Source organism: Pristiophorus japonicus, chromosome 1, assembly GCF_044704955.1.
Source record: "Pristiophorus japonicus isolate sPriJap1 chromosome 1, sPriJap1.hap1, whole genome shotgun sequence".
Taxonomy (NCBI): domain Eukaryota; kingdom Metazoa; phylum Chordata; class Chondrichthyes; family Pristiophoridae; genus Pristiophorus; species Pristiophorus japonicus.
This window is the reverse complement of record NC_091977.1, coordinates 203939920-203959788: the sequence shown is the minus strand read 5'-3', so window position 1 is coordinate 203959788 and position 19869 is coordinate 203939920. Positions and strand designations below refer to the sequence as shown.

Genomic DNA, 19869 nt, shown 5'->3' with positions numbered 1-19869 from the left:
ACTACTTTAGAGGGCAATTAAGTCAATCACATTACTGTGGGACTGGAGTCACATTTGGTGAGATTGAGTAAGATTTCCTTTCGCAAAGGACACTAGTGAACCAGTTGGGTTTTTAATGACAACTGACAACTTCATGGTCACTTTTAATTATACCAGCTTTTTATTTCCAGATTTTTAAAACTGAATTCATATTCTCAAACTGCCAATGCATGATTTGAATGCATGTTCTCTAACTTATTAGTCCAGGTCTCTGGATTACTTGTGCAGTAAGATAACCAGTTACTGTGATCGGGTTTTGCCTTAAGACCCTGGCACTTAAGATGTGGCCTGGGGCCCATTGCAGCTCACTTACTCCTCATCCACAATCCTCAGGATACATACTGTACCATCCACAGGCCACCAGCTTTGGGGATGTTGCTGAAACCGGGATGCATGGTTAAAGGATCTGTGATCCTTGATGAAATGTTACTCCGTAATCCTACCTTAAAATGTAACCAGAAGACTTGTCCTTCCATCTTGATTTCATCCTAGTTTTCTTTTTAAAGTTACTTAAAACGACATTGTTTTTTATGCTTAACTGAGCAAATCTGCTGGTTTGAGTAATTGAAGATCCATATGTTAGGATGTTACACAAAGTTGCTGACTTCTGATTTTACTTTAGAGTTATGCCAAGGAAGTTCCTTTTGCATCTCTCACTGACAAACATTCACATTTTCCCTTTTAATCTAGGCTTTCCCTCCAGCTTTATGTTTCTTGTCCTTTTATTTTGGTAAGCAGTAGTTGATCTAGTCCATGCTCATACAAGTGCTGCTGCATTTACCCATCACCCCTGTCCTCACTGACTTACATTGGCTCCCACTTGAGCAATGCTTTGATTTTTAAAATTCTCTCATGTTCCGATCCCTCCATGGCCTTGTCCCTCCCTATCTCTCTAACCTCCTCCAGCCCTTCAACCCTCCGAGAACTCTGCAATCCTCCAACTCTAGCCTCTTGTTCTTCCTCCACCCCACCATTGGCAGCTGTGCCTTCAACTGTCTCGGCCCTGAGCTCTAGCATTCCCTTCCTAAACCTTTAAGATGCTCGTTAAAATCTGCCTCTTTGACCAAGCTTTTGACACCTGTCCTAATTTCTCCTCCTTTGGTTCTGTCAATTTTTGTCTGATAATGTTCCTGTGAAGTGCCTTGGAACATTTTATTATATTAAAGGTGCTACATAAATGAAAGCTGTTGTTGTACATGACACCATTGTGTAGGTTTACGTGCACTTTTAGCCTGCACTCCTAACCCCCCTCGAGTGCTTTTAAGATATTGGCTGTGATGGGGGAATGCAAGGAAAAACAGCATCTCATTGCAACAACAGCAACTTGTATTTATTTAGAGCCTTTAACATCCCAAGGCACTTCACAGAAGTGTTATCAAACAAAATTTGACAACATTTTATCAGTTGACTACACTTTTCAAAAAAACTTTCAGGAATGTTCGAAGAAGCATGCATGCTATTTCTTAAATGAGGTAGTGTTGCAATGGTACATTCTACAATGATGGTGAAAATGAGTATATACTGATCTTTGAAAATAATATTTAGCTCTTCAGTTTTATTTCAGAATTGGCCAAAGCTAAAAGAGAAAGCTTTTTGGGTATATTTAAATCTTATTGTTTCTGCTGTGTGGAGAATATGTTTTATCTTGTCATTCAATACATGATGGTATGAATTACGGTTTTAATAGCAACTTCAATACATTTATTCTTTGTGTGCATCATTAAGGTGGATACTCTTAAAGTGACGGCCCTCCCCTTAATGAGAAGATTTGGTGTAGACGGTGAAGGGCTTGAGCTGAAGGTAAGAAAATCTTAATATTAGTTGATAAGGCGTATCTTTCCCTTTTTAAAATGGTGGTAGAGTTTCATGTCATTCCCTTTTCAATCAGTGATAGATTAGGCCAAAAATGAAAATTAACTGAAGGAATTAGTTTTCTACTCAACGACAGTGAATAAATGCTCTGTTATTTCTGAGCACTAATTTTGGGCAGTATTCAGCTGGAGAAATGTGCAGAGCACCTTTTATTGGGGACATTTTACATATAAAGGATTTGTATAACTTTAAGGGAAGTTCATTCCAAAGGACTGGTTGTCGTGCTGGAGGATTGTGTGGAATGTTCTTTCTGCATCAATATTTTAATGCCTGGAAGAAGTTTTCTTTTAATCTCTGGCATTGTATCTGATTTGACAATTAATGATTGAGTGTGTTCCAAAATCCTGTGTTTAAAGGCAGGCTAATGGCTGTAACAGAAGTGGGTTAAAACATTGCCTTTTCTTCTTTGCTACTTGAATTTAGACTGGAACAGACCAATAGGATTCAAATCTTTCCCCTCTTCTGCCTGCAAATGAATTTTTTACCCACATTCATTCATGGGATCCCTAATTACGCTTGAAAAGGTGGTGGTGAGCCACCACCTTGAACCACTGCAGTCCATGTGGTGAAGGTTCTCGCATCTTCGACCCTCCATAAATTTTAGCTCATCAAAAACTGCTGCTGCCCGTATCCTAATTCGCACCATCACCCTTTGCTTGTTGACCAATATTGTCTCCCAGTCCATCAACGCCTGAGTTTTAAGTTTCATCCTCGTGTTCAAATCCCTCCATGGCCTTGCCCCTCACTGTCTCTGTAACCTCTTCCAGCCCGATAACCCTCCGAAAACTCTGCATTCCTCCAACTCTGGGCCCCTCATATATAGCCCACTCCCTTCGCCCCACTTTTGGTGGCTGTGCTTTTAACTGTTCTGACCTGAAGCTCTGTAATTCCCTCCCTAAAACTCTGCCTCTCCACCTCTCCTCCTTTAAGACCTTCCTCAAAACCTACTTCTTTGACCAAGCTTTCAGTCAACCTGGTTTGTTAATTTTTGTTTAATTTCACTCCTGTGCAGCGCCTTGGGATGTCTTATTAGGTTAAAGATGCTATATAAATGTCTTGGAGACTTCAGTTGATGGTTGAGTTCGGGGAGAATTTTTCAGTTAACCCAATTATTCTAACAATATCAGCAACAAGCATTTCTGGCCCACTGTTGAGGCAGAGCGTGCTTAATTCTATATCTGGCAGTGTTCAACCTGACTTAAGAATAGTTGTTGCTGATATTGCCCAAAATGCAGCAGTATTCAGTTTCTCAGCACTTTGAAGAATGTAAAAAAGAAAAATTATGAATTGCGCCAGGATTTAATGAGCATAATATTTCACTGTTGGTCTGTTCCAGGCATTAATTGCTGTGCTGTGCTGTGACATTTAAAATTTGTATTAGAAGTGTTAAGTCAGCATTGTTTTTTGTGGGGGGAGGGCGGGGGTTATTAACTTGTTGGTAAGAAGACACAGTTACTGTTATGAATGTGTAGAATAGTAATAGCTGCTTTAGCTGGTGCTGAGTGAATCCAGCGGTATGCATAAATATAAGGAGTATGCTGCACTATTGGCTACACTTTACAGGAACCATCCCTCGAGTTGGGGTATTGCACTTGAAGTGTAGGTGCATGGTTATGAGCATTATGCTTATGAATACAAAAATTGAAGAGAAATCTTTACATTAAAATTTAGTTGGCAACGGTTATCTAAAAGAAGACACAATGCACTTTACCTTAAGATCTATTGAGTCGCTTGTAAGTGAAGATCTTATTTGCTATGGCTATTGCATTCATCTTCCTCTGCAAAATGTAGCAGCCCCTTTTTTAAAAATAGGTTTGAATGTTAATAGTCATGGGATATGTGCAAAATCATGAGGTTTTTTTTTTCTCCCTCCAAAATCAGTGTTTTCTGTGATTTGGGCTCAACAGTCAGTGCAATGCGATATTGTTCCAGTACAAATAGTCTATTAACTGCAAATTAAACGTTGATGTCCTTTGAGTGCAATGACTGTTAGTCCTTGTCTCGCCTATCAAATAGATACGGAGCAAGGAAAATAAACAGTATAAATATGGTGCTAGCTGGGTTATTAATAATTGTAGTAAAGATTGTGTTTTGCGCTTGTTTTGATAGGTAGTCCGGAGAGGCATGGCCCCCGGAGGAGGCGGTGAGATTATCTTCTCGTGCCCAGTGCGGAGGTTTTTAAAGCCTGTCCAGTTTACAGACCCTGGAAAAATCAAACGGATCAGAGGTGTGGCGTATCCTTCTGCACGGAACCTAGTTCTGTAAATGTAATTCATCTGTTTGTTTAAAACTTTATTTGGGAGGGAGAGGAGGAAGGAGAGAAAAATGAGTTGCTAAGCAATATATTTTTTTCTTGCCCAGAGGTTCAATACTCGCTAATATTATTGTGGCACCCCAGGGTACATTAAGCTGTTTTTAACCATATGAATTCTGACAATTTATAAACATGCAGTGGTGTCCAGATGTTATTTGACAGGTAGAACAGACACTGGCTCTTACCACCTCAGGACTTCCCAAAACGCTTCACTGCCAATGAGGTACTTTGAAGTATAGTCGCTGTTGTAATGTAGAGAAATACGGCAGCCAATTTGCTAACAGCAAGATCTCACAAACAGCAGTGAGATATATAACCAAGTAGTCTTTTTAGTGATGTTGGTTGACAAATAAATATTGTCCAGAACCCTGGGGAGAACTCTCCTGCTCGTGATGGGATCTCTGAGAGGGCCTTAGTTTAACATCTGATCCGGAAGATGGCACCTCCAACAGTGCAGGAATCCCTGAGTAGTGCACTGGAATGTCAGCCTAAATAAATTGTGTGCTCAAGTATCTGGAGTGGGGCTTGGACTCACGACCTTCTGACCCGGAGGTAAAAGTTCTGCCATTGAGCCAAAGCTCTGCCGCCTTTCAGACCTATAAAACTTGTCTGAACGGCAGATGCTTGAAACAATTTATTGTCGAGTCTCTGGAATTCTAATTTTTCCTCGGCGTCCCGATACGTGGATACCTGGATGCATTGCCAGGACGGCGGTAGAAATTGCACGGTTTTATTTAACATATTGTTTAGTTTTAATACCAGATTTTTCTTCTCTTCCCCTCCCCATATTCAAAAAAAGCCCACAGTGCATTCCCAATCTCGGCTGTGTAATCCCAGGTGGATGGGGAGACTGATTGTGCTTCTTCCAGAGTGCGGTAAATTACCTCTGAAACTTCTGGGATGCCTTGTAGTGGGAGGAGCAAAAATTACCTCCAACTAAATATTAGGAAGACTGAAGCCATTGTCTTTGGTCCCCGCCACAAACACCATTTCCTGGACACCGTTTCCATCATGTCTTATTCAGAGCAAGACTATTCAAAGCCTTGATGTAGTGTTTAACCCCGAGATGAGTTTCTGACTACATATCTGCTTCACCATCAAGGCTGCCTACTTCCACCTCTAACATCACTCGATTCCGACCCTGCCTCAGCTCATCTGCTGCTGAAACCCTCATCCATGCCTTTGTTACCTCTAGACTTGACTATTCCAATGCTCTCCTGAGTGGCCTCCCATCTTCCACCCTCCAATTCTGGCCTCTTGTGTACCCCTGATTTTAATTGCTCTACATTGGCGGCAGTGCTTTCAGCTGCCTTGGCCCAAAACTCTGGAATTCCCACCTGAAACCCCTCTGCCTCTCTACTTCACTCTCTCTTAAGATGCTCCTTAAAACCTACCTCTTTGATTAAGTCAACTGTCCTGATATCACCTTCTGTGGCTTAATGTCAAAAATGTTTTTTTTATTGATAGCGCTCTTGTTAAGTGCTTTGTGATGCTTTTTTACTATGTTAAATGCACTATATAAACAAGTTGTTATACAGCGGTGGGATGGAGGCCTGAGTTGTGGTCACCTGTCTGCACTCTCTCAGATAGGGAACAGCGCACAGGACCCAATGGACAAGGAAGACAAAACGGACGGAGGGATAGTGAGGAAAATTGGCTTTGTACAAATATTATACACGAGTTTGCTTACCTACACCGAGTGATTGAACTGTGCATGACATTGGAAGCAAATCTGAAGCTTTTGTTATGCAAAGTGGATGGAAACTTTATGGAAAAAAAAATCTCAAGCGTCGCAGTCCTGTGTTTCAATATTTGCTGCTGTGTGACTTTCCTTCACTGAGAACTGCAGGTACTCTGTCAGGGTATCACCACAGATGGCCAACAGAATTGTTGATTCAGCCAGGAGCATTTTAAACAAGTTCATACCGGATATCTACATCTACACCGATCACATGAAAGGAGCAAATTCAGGAAAGTGAGTGAGTCTGGGGCATTAGGAGACCCAGTCTTATATTTAATTTTAGACAGTTCAAAATGTTCTGTGATTTTGTTTTTTGAAATGTGCATGGTAGAAAGCCAGAAAAAATGCTCTAGTTAACAATCACCAAAAGTGCAATTCAAACTTCAAGCAAACAATTTTCCATATATGTTTTGTTTTCTTTTACACTGGAGTGTTTCTCCATGTTACAGTCCTGTGATCGAGGTTTAATACTGTGGGTCGCCAACATTTCTGTATAATTGCTGTCACACTTTCTCTCCTGATGGCAATCCTTTACTGAAGTGGATAGGTCTCTGGCTGGCTCGCTCTCTCTGGCTGGCTGGCTGGCTCTCTCTCTCTGGCTGGCTGGCTCTCTCTGGCTGGCTGGCTCTCTCTGGCTGGCTGGCTCGCTCTCTCTGGCTAGCTGGCTCGCTCTCTCTGGCTGGCTGGCTGGCTCTTTCTGGCTGGCTGGCTCGCTCTCTCTGGCTGGCTGGCTGGCTCGCTCTCTCTGGCTGGCTGGCTCGCTCGCTCTCTCCATTTAATAGTGACACTTTGGGCAAAACCTTTCAGTCCCCGAACTCGTGATTCCCTGTGTAGCATAGTGTAACTCAATTTAAATGTTAATGTTGGGATTCAAGCCTGGAACAGCTGAATGGGAATCTCTGTCAACCACTAATGATATTGTTCATTATCCAATGTCACTAAGGATCTGCCGACACTGTTTAGTATTTAGTAGAATATTGGATTTGAAAAAAGAAAATTGAAAACAGTCAAAAGTAGAATGAAACTTTTACTGCCCCATCATATCTGCTTTATTTATTTATAGGAGGAGATACAGACTTCAATTCACATTCCTGTTCATGTGCAGCCTGAATAGTGCCTTGGATACTGTGTGATAGTGATGTGCTCACTGTTGTGTATGTCACCCAACTGACCTGGCGACAGAGTGGTGGAGGGATGTATATTGGCAGGTTTAGACGGTTGATTCCCTGAAAGACAAAGTGCTACCGCCGCGGAAGCGCCCCTCTAAGCAAGTGGAGTGCCAGAGATAGCACTCAGTTTCCTGTGAGGGGTATACCGCCCAATTCCGGGTTGGGCACAGGAAGTCCCGGCCCCAGAAGGTTACCGCCCCCAGTCGGGCGAAGGGTAATTTCTAGCTCAAAGTATTAAACCATGCCATGTTAATGTGAGAACAAAAGAACTACACTTAAAGTAGTGTATATGTTTTTCTGTGACTAAATTTCAAAATGACAGTATATGAACTATCAGCCAGTCTAGTGAGAAGTAAAGGACTTCGATCTCTAAGCCCAGCCTACCGTTCGCACTAATGAGGTGACGTGGAAGAATTTCCACATGACATTGTGTTGACATGTAGGTGTGTTTTTAATAACCTGCGATTATGTTTTAGGTCTCCAGGATTTGGCCTGTCTTTAGTCGCAGAAACAACAAATGGAACGTTTCTCAGTGCTGAGCTGGCTTCAAATCCTCAGGGTCAAGGGTCACCGGTCTTGCCAGAAGATCTTGGCAAGAACTGCGCAAAGCTGCTTTTAGAAGAAGTCTACAGAGTGAGTATCCACTAAATTCAGACTTGCTGTTACGGTGGGGTGGGGAGAGAAAAACTGTAGGCTACATCAAATAATTAATTTCCTTTCCAAAAAACCCCAAATAAGGAGGGCAGTGATAGTTATGGCATCAGAACTGAGCCTGATCTTTTTCTTGAAAGTCTAAACATACACACTTCCTTCCCATCGTGGTTAACTTGATGGGATTTAGGAGCAAGAAGCCTGCCTCTTTTTTTTTTCTCATTAACCATGGAGTGCCAAAGTGAATTGTAGCACCCTGACTGTATTCTGGCTAAGATCAACCAGCTCAATGCAGGTCAAACTCGGGACCTTCTGTGGGCCCAAATTTGGCGCACTCACATGAGATGTGCCAACTTCCGAGGCTCAAAATGGCGCCAGAAAGATGTCCCCGGATTCTGGCCGCTCTGTTGACTTTCCCGGGGTTTGGCGCGACGTGGCGATTCCATTGGGGGAGGCGGAGCTAGGGCCCTGCACGTGAAAGAATACCGCCAGCTGTCCGCATGCGCAGTAGCTCCTGCCGGTGTTGGTGATGCGTGCTGCAGCGTGGGACCTGATGCGTCCCGCCCCTATCCTGTGCCGAGCGGTCTGCCACACAGTAATGAGAGAAGCCTGCCTTCTTCTAAAGCACTTGGTTCTTTTTTTTGGCTACCTGCATTATATTCTACACACAACCTGAAAACTTGAGGACATTGCCATGCAACGGTTCAGGTAGAATTGTCTATTTTGAAATCCATCTCAAAAGTTTGATTTTGGGGGGGGGGGGGGAGAAAGTGAGGGAGGGAGGGAGGAGTTTTGATCCGAGGGGGGGGTGATAACTGTAGCCAGTAATTTTAATGAGCTTAAGACTTTGCTTAACTCTGTTGATGAAAATACTTTCCTACGTAAGAATTATGAGTTGGAGGTACTTCTATTTTTTATTTGGATATTTTGAAAAAATTATGTTTTGTCTCCTTTTATTTTTGTAGTTTAAGCTTCCATGAATGCTTCTGTTGTATAGTAAATTAACTTTGCGAAGTTTCTCATATGATGTCCTGTTTGATCCTATTCACATCCTTTCGTCAAGTCATTAAGTACCTACCTGTGCTGATTTCTTAACTCTCCGCAAGGGTTTTCTGTGCGGCCACAAGTGGCCACATACGCTGGCCTAAGTAAGTTTGGAGCAACAATTAGCTGTCCAAGTGGCTTAAATGGCCAAAACGAGCATAGGTGGCTGGTAACGCCCCCTTTTGAACAAAACTAAACTAAAAAAAATCCTAACTAACTCACTTACACTGGCGCAAATTGAATGTGCAGAATTGGGATTTTTAAGATAGTCCAGAAAAATCAAGTTGCTCCAAAAAAAAAACTGAGCAACTCCTGGGCAATTTTGGGCCCTCAGAAACTAGTTTCTAAGTGAAGATGAGTAGTAAACATCTTCCTTATGTGACCAGAACTGGACGCAGTACTCGAGGTGCAGTCTGACCAGCAGTTTCACGTCCCGCTGACTAGTTTTCTACTTTTTGGGGCTATGTAGTTCAATGTTCTGTTGGTTTTATTGATTGCTGCTTTGAATTAGTTGAGCATGTTGAGCACCTCGTCTACTAAAACTCCTAGATATATTTCAACTTCATCCTTAGCTATTTCAACGTCATTCATGGAGTTCATATGTTGGCTATTTTTCCTTTCAATGTGTAGTACTTTACATTGGTCTGCCCAGCTCAACTGTAATTTCTGCCTGCTTTAATTCCACTGACCCTCCTAGTCAATGTTCCCTTTGAGCTACATGGCTGCGCAACACTCTGCAACGGCCACATAGCCGGCTCACCCCCAAAATATGTTTACGGGAATATTGCTCCTACTGGAATATTTGACCAGATTCTGTACTGGGGTTCTATCCTAAGATAATGTCATTCTATTGTGTCTGACTTGTAAGTGTATATTTTACTTACGAATAGTGAAGTTTTGTGCATTAAATGATTATTTTAAAAATATTTACACTGGTTTCTCTCCATTGGTGTCTCAGATAATGTCTCATCTGAAAGTTGGCACCTCAGACAGTGCAGCACTCCCTCAGTACTGCACTGGAGTGTCAGCCTGGATTATTGCATTGTATGGCTGCTACCTCCCATGGAACTATACAGCATCAGGAGTCAGTGCTGAAGGGGAGAGCCAGTCTCATCGGTGCCCCAGTGGAACTGGCTTTATTTTTAACGTGAAGTGCATTCGTTGTAGACTAGAACCTAGCATTTTGTGAGTCACTCTGATTTTATCTTTCTATGGTAATGTTGGGCTTTTGTAACACTTTTTTTCTGATTCTATTTGTACAGGGTGGCTGTGTAGATTCGATAAATCAGAGCTTGGCTCTGCTGTACATGACCCTTGGACAGCAGGATGTTTCGAAAGTTCAGACTGGTCCGCTGTCCCCATACACGTAAGCAAAAGCCTCCTATTGTGTGCGCGTTCCGTGGAAGTGAACTTCATACAAAAAGATCAGTTTGCTATGTAGTGTATTTTTTTTTGTTTTGGTTTAAAATGTGTCTCATTTAATAGGTTTTTAAATGTTCCCACGACTGGAGGGGGGAAGGTCCAGAGACCTGAACTGTCCTTTTTCAGTTATCACGGTACCGGTGCTGTTTCTTCAAGAGGTACAGTACTGTGATAACTGAAGAGTGGCAGTGCCATCACAAGACTGTTGACCGTGGAGCATTCATCACCTCATTTCTGGATGAAGTTTGGAGATAACTGTGCTAGACAAAACATCGATTTGCCAGGCTTCTGTGCAGGGAGCAATTTCCCCTTTGTGTTGAGTAAAGCTGAGAAAGTGAAATAAAAGGCTGTTTACTTTTTGTTTTATATTTATTTTACCTTTCCCATCTACTTGATCATCTAACATTTGATTCACTTTTTTTCCTTTTCTCTCTCTCCGCTTGTTGTTTAATTTATTTCGGCTACTACAGGTTGAGAGAATTGCATACTGGTGGCAGCAGAGCTTACCCATACTGCTTAGCGAGTGAGAACCTGGCCTATAACTTTTGGAAATTGAAGTGTCAGTCTTGGCTCAGGAGTAGCACTCTCACCTCTGAGTCACAAGATTGTATATTCAAGCCCCACTCCAGCGTTTCGAGGACAATTCAGGCTGACACCTTAGTGCAGTGCTAAAAGAGTGCCGCAGTGTCAATGGTGCTGTCTTTAGCTGCCCTTCCAGATGGACATAAAAGATTTCACGGCACTATTTCGAAGAAGAGCAGGGGAGTTCTCTCCAGTGTGTTGGCTTATATTTATCCCTCAACCAACGTCACACACAGACTTGGTCATTATCTCATTGCTGTTTGTGAGACTTTGCTGTGCACAAATTTGGCTGCTGCATTTCCTACATTACAGCAGTGATTATACTTCAAAAGTGCTTCATTAGCTTTGAAGCACTTTGGGATATTCTGAGCTTGTGAAATACGCTATATAAATGCAAGTTCTTTATATGCTTTCACTCATGTAAAAAAAAAATGGGTTCATTCCCTTTCTAGAAATGTGAAATTTTCTGCATCATAAAAAAAACAATGCTTACATGCCTAAATTTAACAAGTGCAGAAATAGTGACATGTTTTCTTAAGGAACACAACACACTAATAGAAATAATGAAGTGTTATGAACCTAGCAAAGACTTTGTCAAATAAAATTGTCTGATATTTAAAATAATTAATAAAAGAACCAGGAGGAGATGAGAGTTTTTTTTGCAGTGAGTTGTGATCTGGAATGCACTGCAGTAAGGTGATAGAAGCAGATTCAATTGTAACTTTCAAAAGGGAATTGGATAAATACTTGAAAAAGAAAGATTTGCAGAGCTGTAGGGAAAGAGCAGGAGGTGCGGTACTAATTGGAAAGCTCTTTCAAAGAGTTGACACAGGCAGGATGGGCCAAATGGCCTCCAACTGTGCTACAGGATTCTATGATCCCTCTTGTTTGAGTAAACTGTGCAAGCACGCTGCATTTAAGATTTGCTGTTGGGTCGATGTTTTTTTTGTGTGTGCTCGCAGAGAGTAAATGATTTGCCCAGCAAAATGAACTGACTTAATCCCAGAACATTTCGAAATTAAATAAAAGCAAAAGTCCAATTGTGTAGAAACCCAATTTGTACATTGGCATTAATCATTCACCGAATTCATACTGTGTGCAAATACTGAATTAGTAGCCGCAATTAGTTTAGCACTGAAGTAACCCTAAATTAGAAAAATGAAGACGCATGAAATAATTTTAAATTAAGAATAACTGTTATAAACACCTCACTTGGTATATATTTGTCTTTAATTTGCATTGTATATAAATAAAAAAACTACTGTTAAATCCTTTGTTTATCTTTTCATCCTGCTCCCCATTGGTCATTTTGGAGGTGGGAGCAGGTTTTTTTTTAATGACTGAAGGTAGGCCAAAATTGGCTGCATCACAAGGTGACATAATGCAGTAATGGATAGTTAAAGTTTGGACCAGTGTTTTTTTTTGAGGGGGTAGTGGTGGAGAGAGTAGATTACTAAAATGGAGCCCGTTCGCATTCCTCAAAAATGTTTAATTTCGGCCACTATCTCATTTTGAAGCCAATACAAAAAGTATCAAATTTTGAGAAACCATATTATTTTAGCACCTTTACCAGCGTTACTATTTGCAGATTTGTTTCTCTTACTGTTTTGCTCAGGTCTACAAAGGGGTTGTTCTGCTTTCTATTATCTGATCTGATGAAAGTTCCCACCTGGGATCGGTCTTTGTCTGTTTGGGATGCTTATAAACCTTTCTTTGCAGAATTCTGTTTTACTGTGAAATCATCTTGTACAGATGATTCAGTTCTCATTTCAGATTCACCAATTAGAAGTGGGAAATGATTACTTCACAAACAGTATGATATCTATATTGTGTTATAACCATCATCATAGGCAGTACCTCGGAATCGAGGAAGACTTGCTTCCACTCCTGAAGTGAGTTCTTTAGTGGCTGAACAGTCCAATACGAGACCCACAGACTTTGTCACAGGTGGGACAGAGTTGTTGAGGGAAGGGGTGGGTGGGACTGGTTTGCCGCACGTTCCTTCCGCTGCCTGCGCTTGACCTCAGCACGCTCTCGCCGTTGAGACTCGGAACTGCTCAACGACCTCCCGGATGCACTTTCTCCACTTAGGGCGGTCTTTGGCCAGGGACACCCAGGTGTCAGTGGTGATGTCGCACTTTATCGGGGAGGCTTTGAGGGTGTCCTCGTAACGTTTCCGCTGCCCACCTTTGGCTCGTTTTCCGTGAAGGAACTCCGCATAGAGCACTTGCTTTGGGAGTCTCGTGTCTGGCATGCGAACTATGTGGCCTGCCCAGCGAAGCTGATAAAGTGTGGTCAGCGAGTGTGGTCAGCGCTTCAATGCTGGGGATGTTAGCCTGAACGAGGACACTGATGTTGGTGTGCCTGTCCTCCCAGGGGATTTGCAGGATCTTGCGGAGACATCATTGGTGATATATCTCCAGCGACTTGAGGTGTACGCGTTTATTTGCCTGGCCATTGTGTTGCGGCGTTGCCGCTGGCCACTGTATCGGAACATCTCTACTATTTTTTATTTGTGCCTGTCACAAATTAGGCTCAGCAAAATAAAACAGGGAAGGTGGCTCAACTGTGGCTAACGAGGGAAATTAAGGATAGTGTTAAATCCAAGGAAGAGGCATATAAATTGGCCAGAAAAAGCAGCAAACCTGAGGACTGGGAGAAATTTAGAATTCAGCAGAAGAGGACAAAGGGTTTAATTAGGAGGGGGGAAATAGAGTATGGGAGGAAGCTTGCTGGGAACATAAAAACTGACTGCAAAAGCTTCTATAGCTATGTAAAGAGAAAAAGTTTAATGAAAACAAACGTAGGTCCCTTGCAGTCAGATTCAGGTAACTTTATAATGGGAAACAAAGAAATGGCGGACCAGTTAAACACATACTTTGGTTCTGTCTTCACAAAAGAAGACATGAATAACCTTCCGGAAATACTAAGGGACCGAGGGTCTAGTGGGAAGGAGGAATTGAAGGAAATCCTTATTCGGCAGGAAATTGTGTTAGGGGAAATTGATGGGATTGGAAGTAGCCCTAGAAATAGTGGATGCATTGGTAATCATTTTCCAATAGTCTATCGACTCTGGATCGGTTTCTATGGACTGGAGGGTAGCTAATGTAACACCACTTTTTAAGAAAGGAGGGGGAGAGAAAACTGGTAATTATAGCCTGACATCAGTAGTGGGGAAAATGTTGGAATGAATTATTAAAGATGAAATAGCAGCACATTTGGAAAGCAGTGACGGGATCGGTCCAAGTCAGCATGGATTTATGAAAGGGAAATCCTGCTTGACAAATCTTCTAGAATATTTTGAGGATGCAACTAGTAGAGTGGACAAGGGAGTACCAGTGGATGTGATGTATTTGAACTTTCAAAAGGCTTTTGACAAGGTCCCACAAGAGATTGGTGTGCAAAATTAAAGCATATTGTATTGGGGATAATGTACTGACATGGATAGAGAACTGGTTGGCAGACAGGAAGCAGAGAGTCGGGATAAACGGGTCCTTTTCAGAATGGCAGGCAGTGACTCGTGGGGTGCCGCAGAGCTCAGTGCTGGGAGCCCAGCTATTTACAGTATATATTAATGATTTGGATGAGGGAATTGAGTATAATAGCTCCAAATTTGCAGATGATACTAAGCTGGGTGGGGGTGTGAGCTGTGTGGAGGACGCTAAAAGGCTGCAGGATGACTTGGACAGGTTAGGTGAATGAGCAAACGTGTGGCAGATGCAGTATAATGTGGATAAATGTGAGGTTATCCACTTTGGTGGCAAAAACATGAAGGCAGAATATTATCTGAATGGCGACAGATTAGGAAAAGGGGAGGTGCAACGAGACCTGGGTGTCATGGTACATCAGTCATTGAAAGTTGGCATGCAGGTACAGCAGGTGGTGAAGAAGGCAAATGGTATGTTGGCCTTCATAGCTCGGGGATTTGAGTATAGCAGCAGGGAGGTCTTACTGCAGTTGTACAGGGCCTTAGTGTTCAGTTTTGGTCTCCTAATCAGAGGAAGGACGTTCTTGCTATTGAGGGAATGCAGTGAAAGTTCATCAGACTGATTCCCAGGATGACTGGACTGACATATGAGGAGAGACTGGATCGACTGGGCCTTTATTCACTGGAGTTTAGAAGGATGAGAGGGGATCTCATAGAAACATATAAAATTCTGACGGGAATGGACAGGTTAGATGCAGGGAAAATGTTCCCGATGTTGGGGAAGTCCAAAACCAGGGGACATAGTCTAAGGATAAGGGGTAAGCCATTTAGGACTGATGTGGAGAAACTTCTTCACTCAAAGTTGTTAACCTGTGGAATTCCTTACCGCAGAGAGTTGTTGATGCCAGTTCATTGGATATATTCAAGAGGGAGTTAGATATGGCTCTTATGGCTAAAGGGATCAAGGGCTATGGAGAGAAAGCAGGAAAGGGGTAATGAGGGAATGATCAGCCATGATCTTATTGAATCGTGGTGCAGGCTCGAATGGCCTACTCCTGCACCTATTTTCTATGTTTCTATTATAGTGACATGTTTTACTTTTCCAGACTGCAGACATCTTAATTGACTTAAGAATGTGGAACAAAGGCGGGTCTGGTTCAATCTGTCAGTTTTGAGAATTGTTAACAGCCAATTGCTGCAAACGGCTTATTTGATAGATACTAACATCGACTCAAAGGAACATGACTTTTCACGAACAACACTAATCATTTACTTGGAATGTCCATTTTTAAAAAGTAATGTTGAAAATTGAAGGTGACTTTTTTTTTGTTTTAACACTGAACTTTGATGAATCATTTCTCTGTGGATTTTCTTGTTTGGTGTTTAGATCTGTGAGCTTTACATTCCTCCGCGGTACAAGTCTGATTGATGAACTGTTGAGATTCAGAAGAAAATATTTGTTCTGGGAGTATTGGATGCATGATTTCTGTTAAATATTTGGTGATTACAATAGTGAAACACTAATGAGACTGCAGACCCCACAAATATGTAACTTCTTTTTTTTTAAAGGATCGAGTTTCTGCGCCATCTGAAAATCTTCTTCCAAATTATGTTCAAAATTGAAGCCCAGCCCATGGAAGGACAGAAAGGCGGAGAGAAAGTATTACTGACTTGTATTGGTGTTGGCTTTTCTAATATCAGCAAGACTGTCACGTAGGAGAGACGACCATGCTGTTGCATCTTGACATGTTTGGTGCAGTTCTTTTTATATTTAAACTTTTGCAAAACTTCACTCAGAGAAATGTTCCTCTGGAATTTTATACATGGAAAATAGTGTTTTACAAAGTCATAGCATGATTCATCTGTAAATGACATTGCTGTTCCGTTTGACTTACACTAAAAACTTAAGTGCTCAATGCCAGTTGATCGGTTTCTGTCTAGAAACTAATGCCAGTTAAAAAAAAAATTTTTTACAGCATTTGTAAATCTTGCAATTACTCAGCTGAATAATTTTTCACAATACAGTAGTTAAGGGCTTTCAGAATGTTCATTCTCAGTGTTGGGTTAGATATTTATGTATTATAATGGCTAGCGGTAAGCTATAAAGGCATCCACTAGTTTTAGTTGGGATAACAACTAATTTCTGGCACAATGGTGATGCCAATGGATAATTCCAAGTGGATGCAGCCAGTTTTGTGAAAAATTGAAGCAATGTTCTAAATAAAACTGAGTCAACACAACTGGTTCAGCCATGTTAGTTCTACCAGTTCTTGACTCATTTCCCTGTCCTCCCTGCACAGAAATAAATAAAAATATATAATTTGTGCTGAAAATGTAAGAAGTCCTAACAAATGGAAGAAGGTTGGGAGACCTTTCAGTTCATCCAGGCTCAGGACTTAATGTGACCATTTTTCACATCCCTTGCACTCTGCACTGGGAGCCCAGGACCTTTTTGCATTATATTTGCCAATCCCCAAAGAATAGCAAAAGAATGACCATTGATCATTAAAAAAAATCTTTGTTGCAGAACTAGTGGAGGAACAATCAGACAGAGAACAGACGGGCCATTAAGAAATGGTAGCTTGAGTTTAAGCAGGAAGTAGTTGCCACTTTTCAAGTAGTGCTTAAAGGATGCTGTGGGTTTTTTTTGAAGTTTCTCATCATTTGTGTTGATGACCATGTTCTAATGGTTTGTCAGTTGTATATCTGTTTAAAAATGAAAATAGTACATTTTCATACACTTTCTCCACTCCACAGCGGCATTGTGCATTTATACTGTCTGTTGTTGAAGTGCCTTTTTATAATAAAATGCCTCTGGTATCTTTAGGTGTGAATACCCTGAATATTCACCCAGATAAAGATCTTTATTTGAACTGGCATGAAGTTGTCACTTCTGACTAGGTCACTTAACAACAGGGTTGTTGTAAATTGTATCTTTGAGAGTTCCTCACCCTTTAAAGCCCAGGAATCAGTGTTTGGCAGGTAACCAGCACTGAGTGAAGATGGTTGGAGAATAAAATGTTCACTTGGAGGGGATGGGTCTTGGTTACGTGAAAGCCGTTCACTGAAGGTTTTGAAGATGCAGTATTGGGGCCACCAAACCGCATCAAAAATGTGCATAAATTTAAAGAGCACTGCCTGAAAGGGTGCTGGAAACAGATTCAATAGTAACTTTCAAAAGGGAATTGGATATATACTTGAAAAGGAAAAGTTTACATGACTAGGGAATGAGCTGGGGAGTGGGACTAATTGGATAGCTCTTGCAAAGAGTCGGCACAGGCATGATGAGTCAAATGGCCACCTTCTGTGTTGCAAGATTCTATGAAATTGCTGGTAATTTTGCCAAGTTTCATGCTCATCTGTATACATAAATTGTTTTCTTATTTAGGCAGTAAACTGATGGGAGCTTGTGCCCTGCACCATATGTTCTAGTTTGTGTTGGCACTGAACCAAGGTGTATAACCTGTGTATTAACTTGTCTGTTTTCCACACTGCATGCCAACACAAAGCAATGCACGAATAGAATTTCAAAGCTTTATTTTTCATTTCTTGTATCTACTGGTGTCATTCTGATATCTAAGTGAACCTAATTTTGAATCTTGACTTTACAGGATATTCAATGGTAAAACATAGAATAGCAAATTCATTCCATGTTGGAGTCCAGATGCTTGCATGAATTTCACGATTCCTCTTGGAAACTCCCAATGCATCCAACGGGGTACGAAAGTGTTGATTTGTGTCCAAATTTAAGGTGGAGATAGATAGATTTTTGAACAATAAGGGAGTCGAGGATTATGGGGAGCGGGCAGGGAAGTGGAGTTGAGGCCAAATCAGATCAGCCATGATCTTATTGAATGGCGGAGAGGGCTCGAGGGGCCAAATGGCCTACACCCGCTTTTATTTCTTGTGTTCAAATACTGGCTTTTAATAAAGTAGCTTGTCTAACAGTCAACATAAATTGTTACATTTCTTGTTAAATTGCATTAGTTGCATAGTGCAAAAGTAGAGTGCAATCAAGCCACCCATTAAGAATGATCATGTATTGATTTTAGTAGTCGTGCTAGGCTAGTGGACCCCATACACTAATCTCATTGTTTATTCTCTGCCAGTTAAAGTGCCCATTTTTAAAATTCATTCTCTGAACATGGGTGTTGCTGGCAAGGCTGCCCTTTTTGCCATCCCTAGTTGCCCTGAGGAAGTGGTGGTGGGCCGCCTTCTTGAACCCCTGCAGTCTGTGTGGTGAATGTGCTATTGCGTAGGGAGTTCCAGCATTGTGACCCAGCGACGGAGAAGGAACAGCAATATATGTCCAAGCCTGGATAGTATGTGATTTGGAGGTGATGTTCTCTTGCACCATCCCATCCTTGTCCTAAGTGGTAGAGCTTGCAAGTTAGGGAGGTGCTGCCGAAGAAGCCTTGGCGAGTTGCTGCAGTGCTCCTGTAGCTCGTACAAGCTGCAGCCAGGGTATGCAGACGATGGAGGGAGTTGATGTTTAAGCCAGTGGATGAGCTGCCGAAGTGCACATCTGTTTCTCCTTTTGTTCTGCCTTGTGTTGAGATTGGTGCTCCTTTTGTTCCTCCTCATCCTTCTGTTGATGCTTCTGCTTCTGCCTCATGCCAGTGTTAATCCTTTTCTTCAGCCTTCTATCTTCTGCTTTTCAGCCTCCAGTTGAGGCATTTCTAATTAGTACAGATGACCTGCTGGTGACTCTCCAGCCTGCTTTCTATGTTGTTCACTGCACCCTAGATTCCACTGGCGGTTTGACAGTCACCATTTCCCTCCAGAATGACCTTTCACTCATGAACAAGGCCCTTACTATCCATAACCTTATTGTGGACGATCCTATCGACATCATTGTTTTGACTGAAACTTGTGTTATGGGTGGGAACACTTTATCCCTTAGTGAAGCACCATTTTGTCTGGCTACACCTCCGATCACCTGTCCTGACCAAAAAGTCATGATGGTGGTGTAGCCCTTATAACCAAATCCCATTACTCTAGCACCTTTTCCTATGAGTACCTCAACCTGTGCTATCCCTCTCCACTCTCCTTTAAAATTCTCATCAACTGCCTTCCAAAAGCTTCACACTGAATTTCTCCTGATAGCCTCCCTCAGCTTCTGTACAGAGCAATTCCTCATCGTTGCAAGTTCAATATCTATCTCAACTGATCTTGCCCTCTGAATTCACTGCTTTCATGTCCTCCCTAAAACTTTCCCTCCATATAAATTCTCCTAGCTTCAGAACTCTTTTTTTATTTAAAAAAAAATTGACTCCAGATAAGCAAGCATTGAATAGAGTTGATAGATCAGTTTGGTTTTCAATGAAGGTGCTCTATCAGATAAGTTTATCAATTTTATTAAAATGAATAGTCAATTTTGCTGCTATGTGGCAGCAGTAATTTGTAAACAATGCCGCATGTCGGGAGTGTTTTATCCATTCTTAGCATTTCAGAAGTGTTTCTTTCACGACTACCCTCTCAACCATATCATCTTCCATGGGCTGTCTGTGGTCTCAATAGCAGATAAGGCCATGGCAGATGACTTCCTAGCTTTCCTCACCACTCATGCACCCCTACCTACTTTCACCCACACTTTCCTCTGCACCCA

The 19869-nt window shown here is 41.8% G+C and overlaps 1 protein-coding gene across 1 annotated transcript in view; it reads left to right on the top strand.

The window, feature by feature from the left end:
* The window catches only part of rcl1 (RNA terminal phosphate cyclase-like 1), a 35346-nt gene extending 18265 nt beyond the window's left edge, over window positions 1–17081 (top strand). The window contains exons 4-9 of the mRNA XM_070886245.1: window positions 1765–1839; window positions 4021–4145; window positions 6075–6200; window positions 7612–7768; window positions 10093–10196; window positions 15831–17081. Coding sequence (XP_070742346.1) covers window positions 1765–1839; window positions 4021–4145; window positions 6075–6200; window positions 7612–7768; window positions 10093–10196; window positions 15831–15978 — 735 coding nt within the window. The 3' untranslated portion in view covers window positions 15979–17081. The remainder of the gene's footprint in view (window positions 1–1764; window positions 1840–4020; window positions 4146–6074; window positions 6201–7611; window positions 7769–10092; window positions 10197–15830) is intronic.
* Window positions 17082–19869: the final 2788 nt, after the last annotated feature.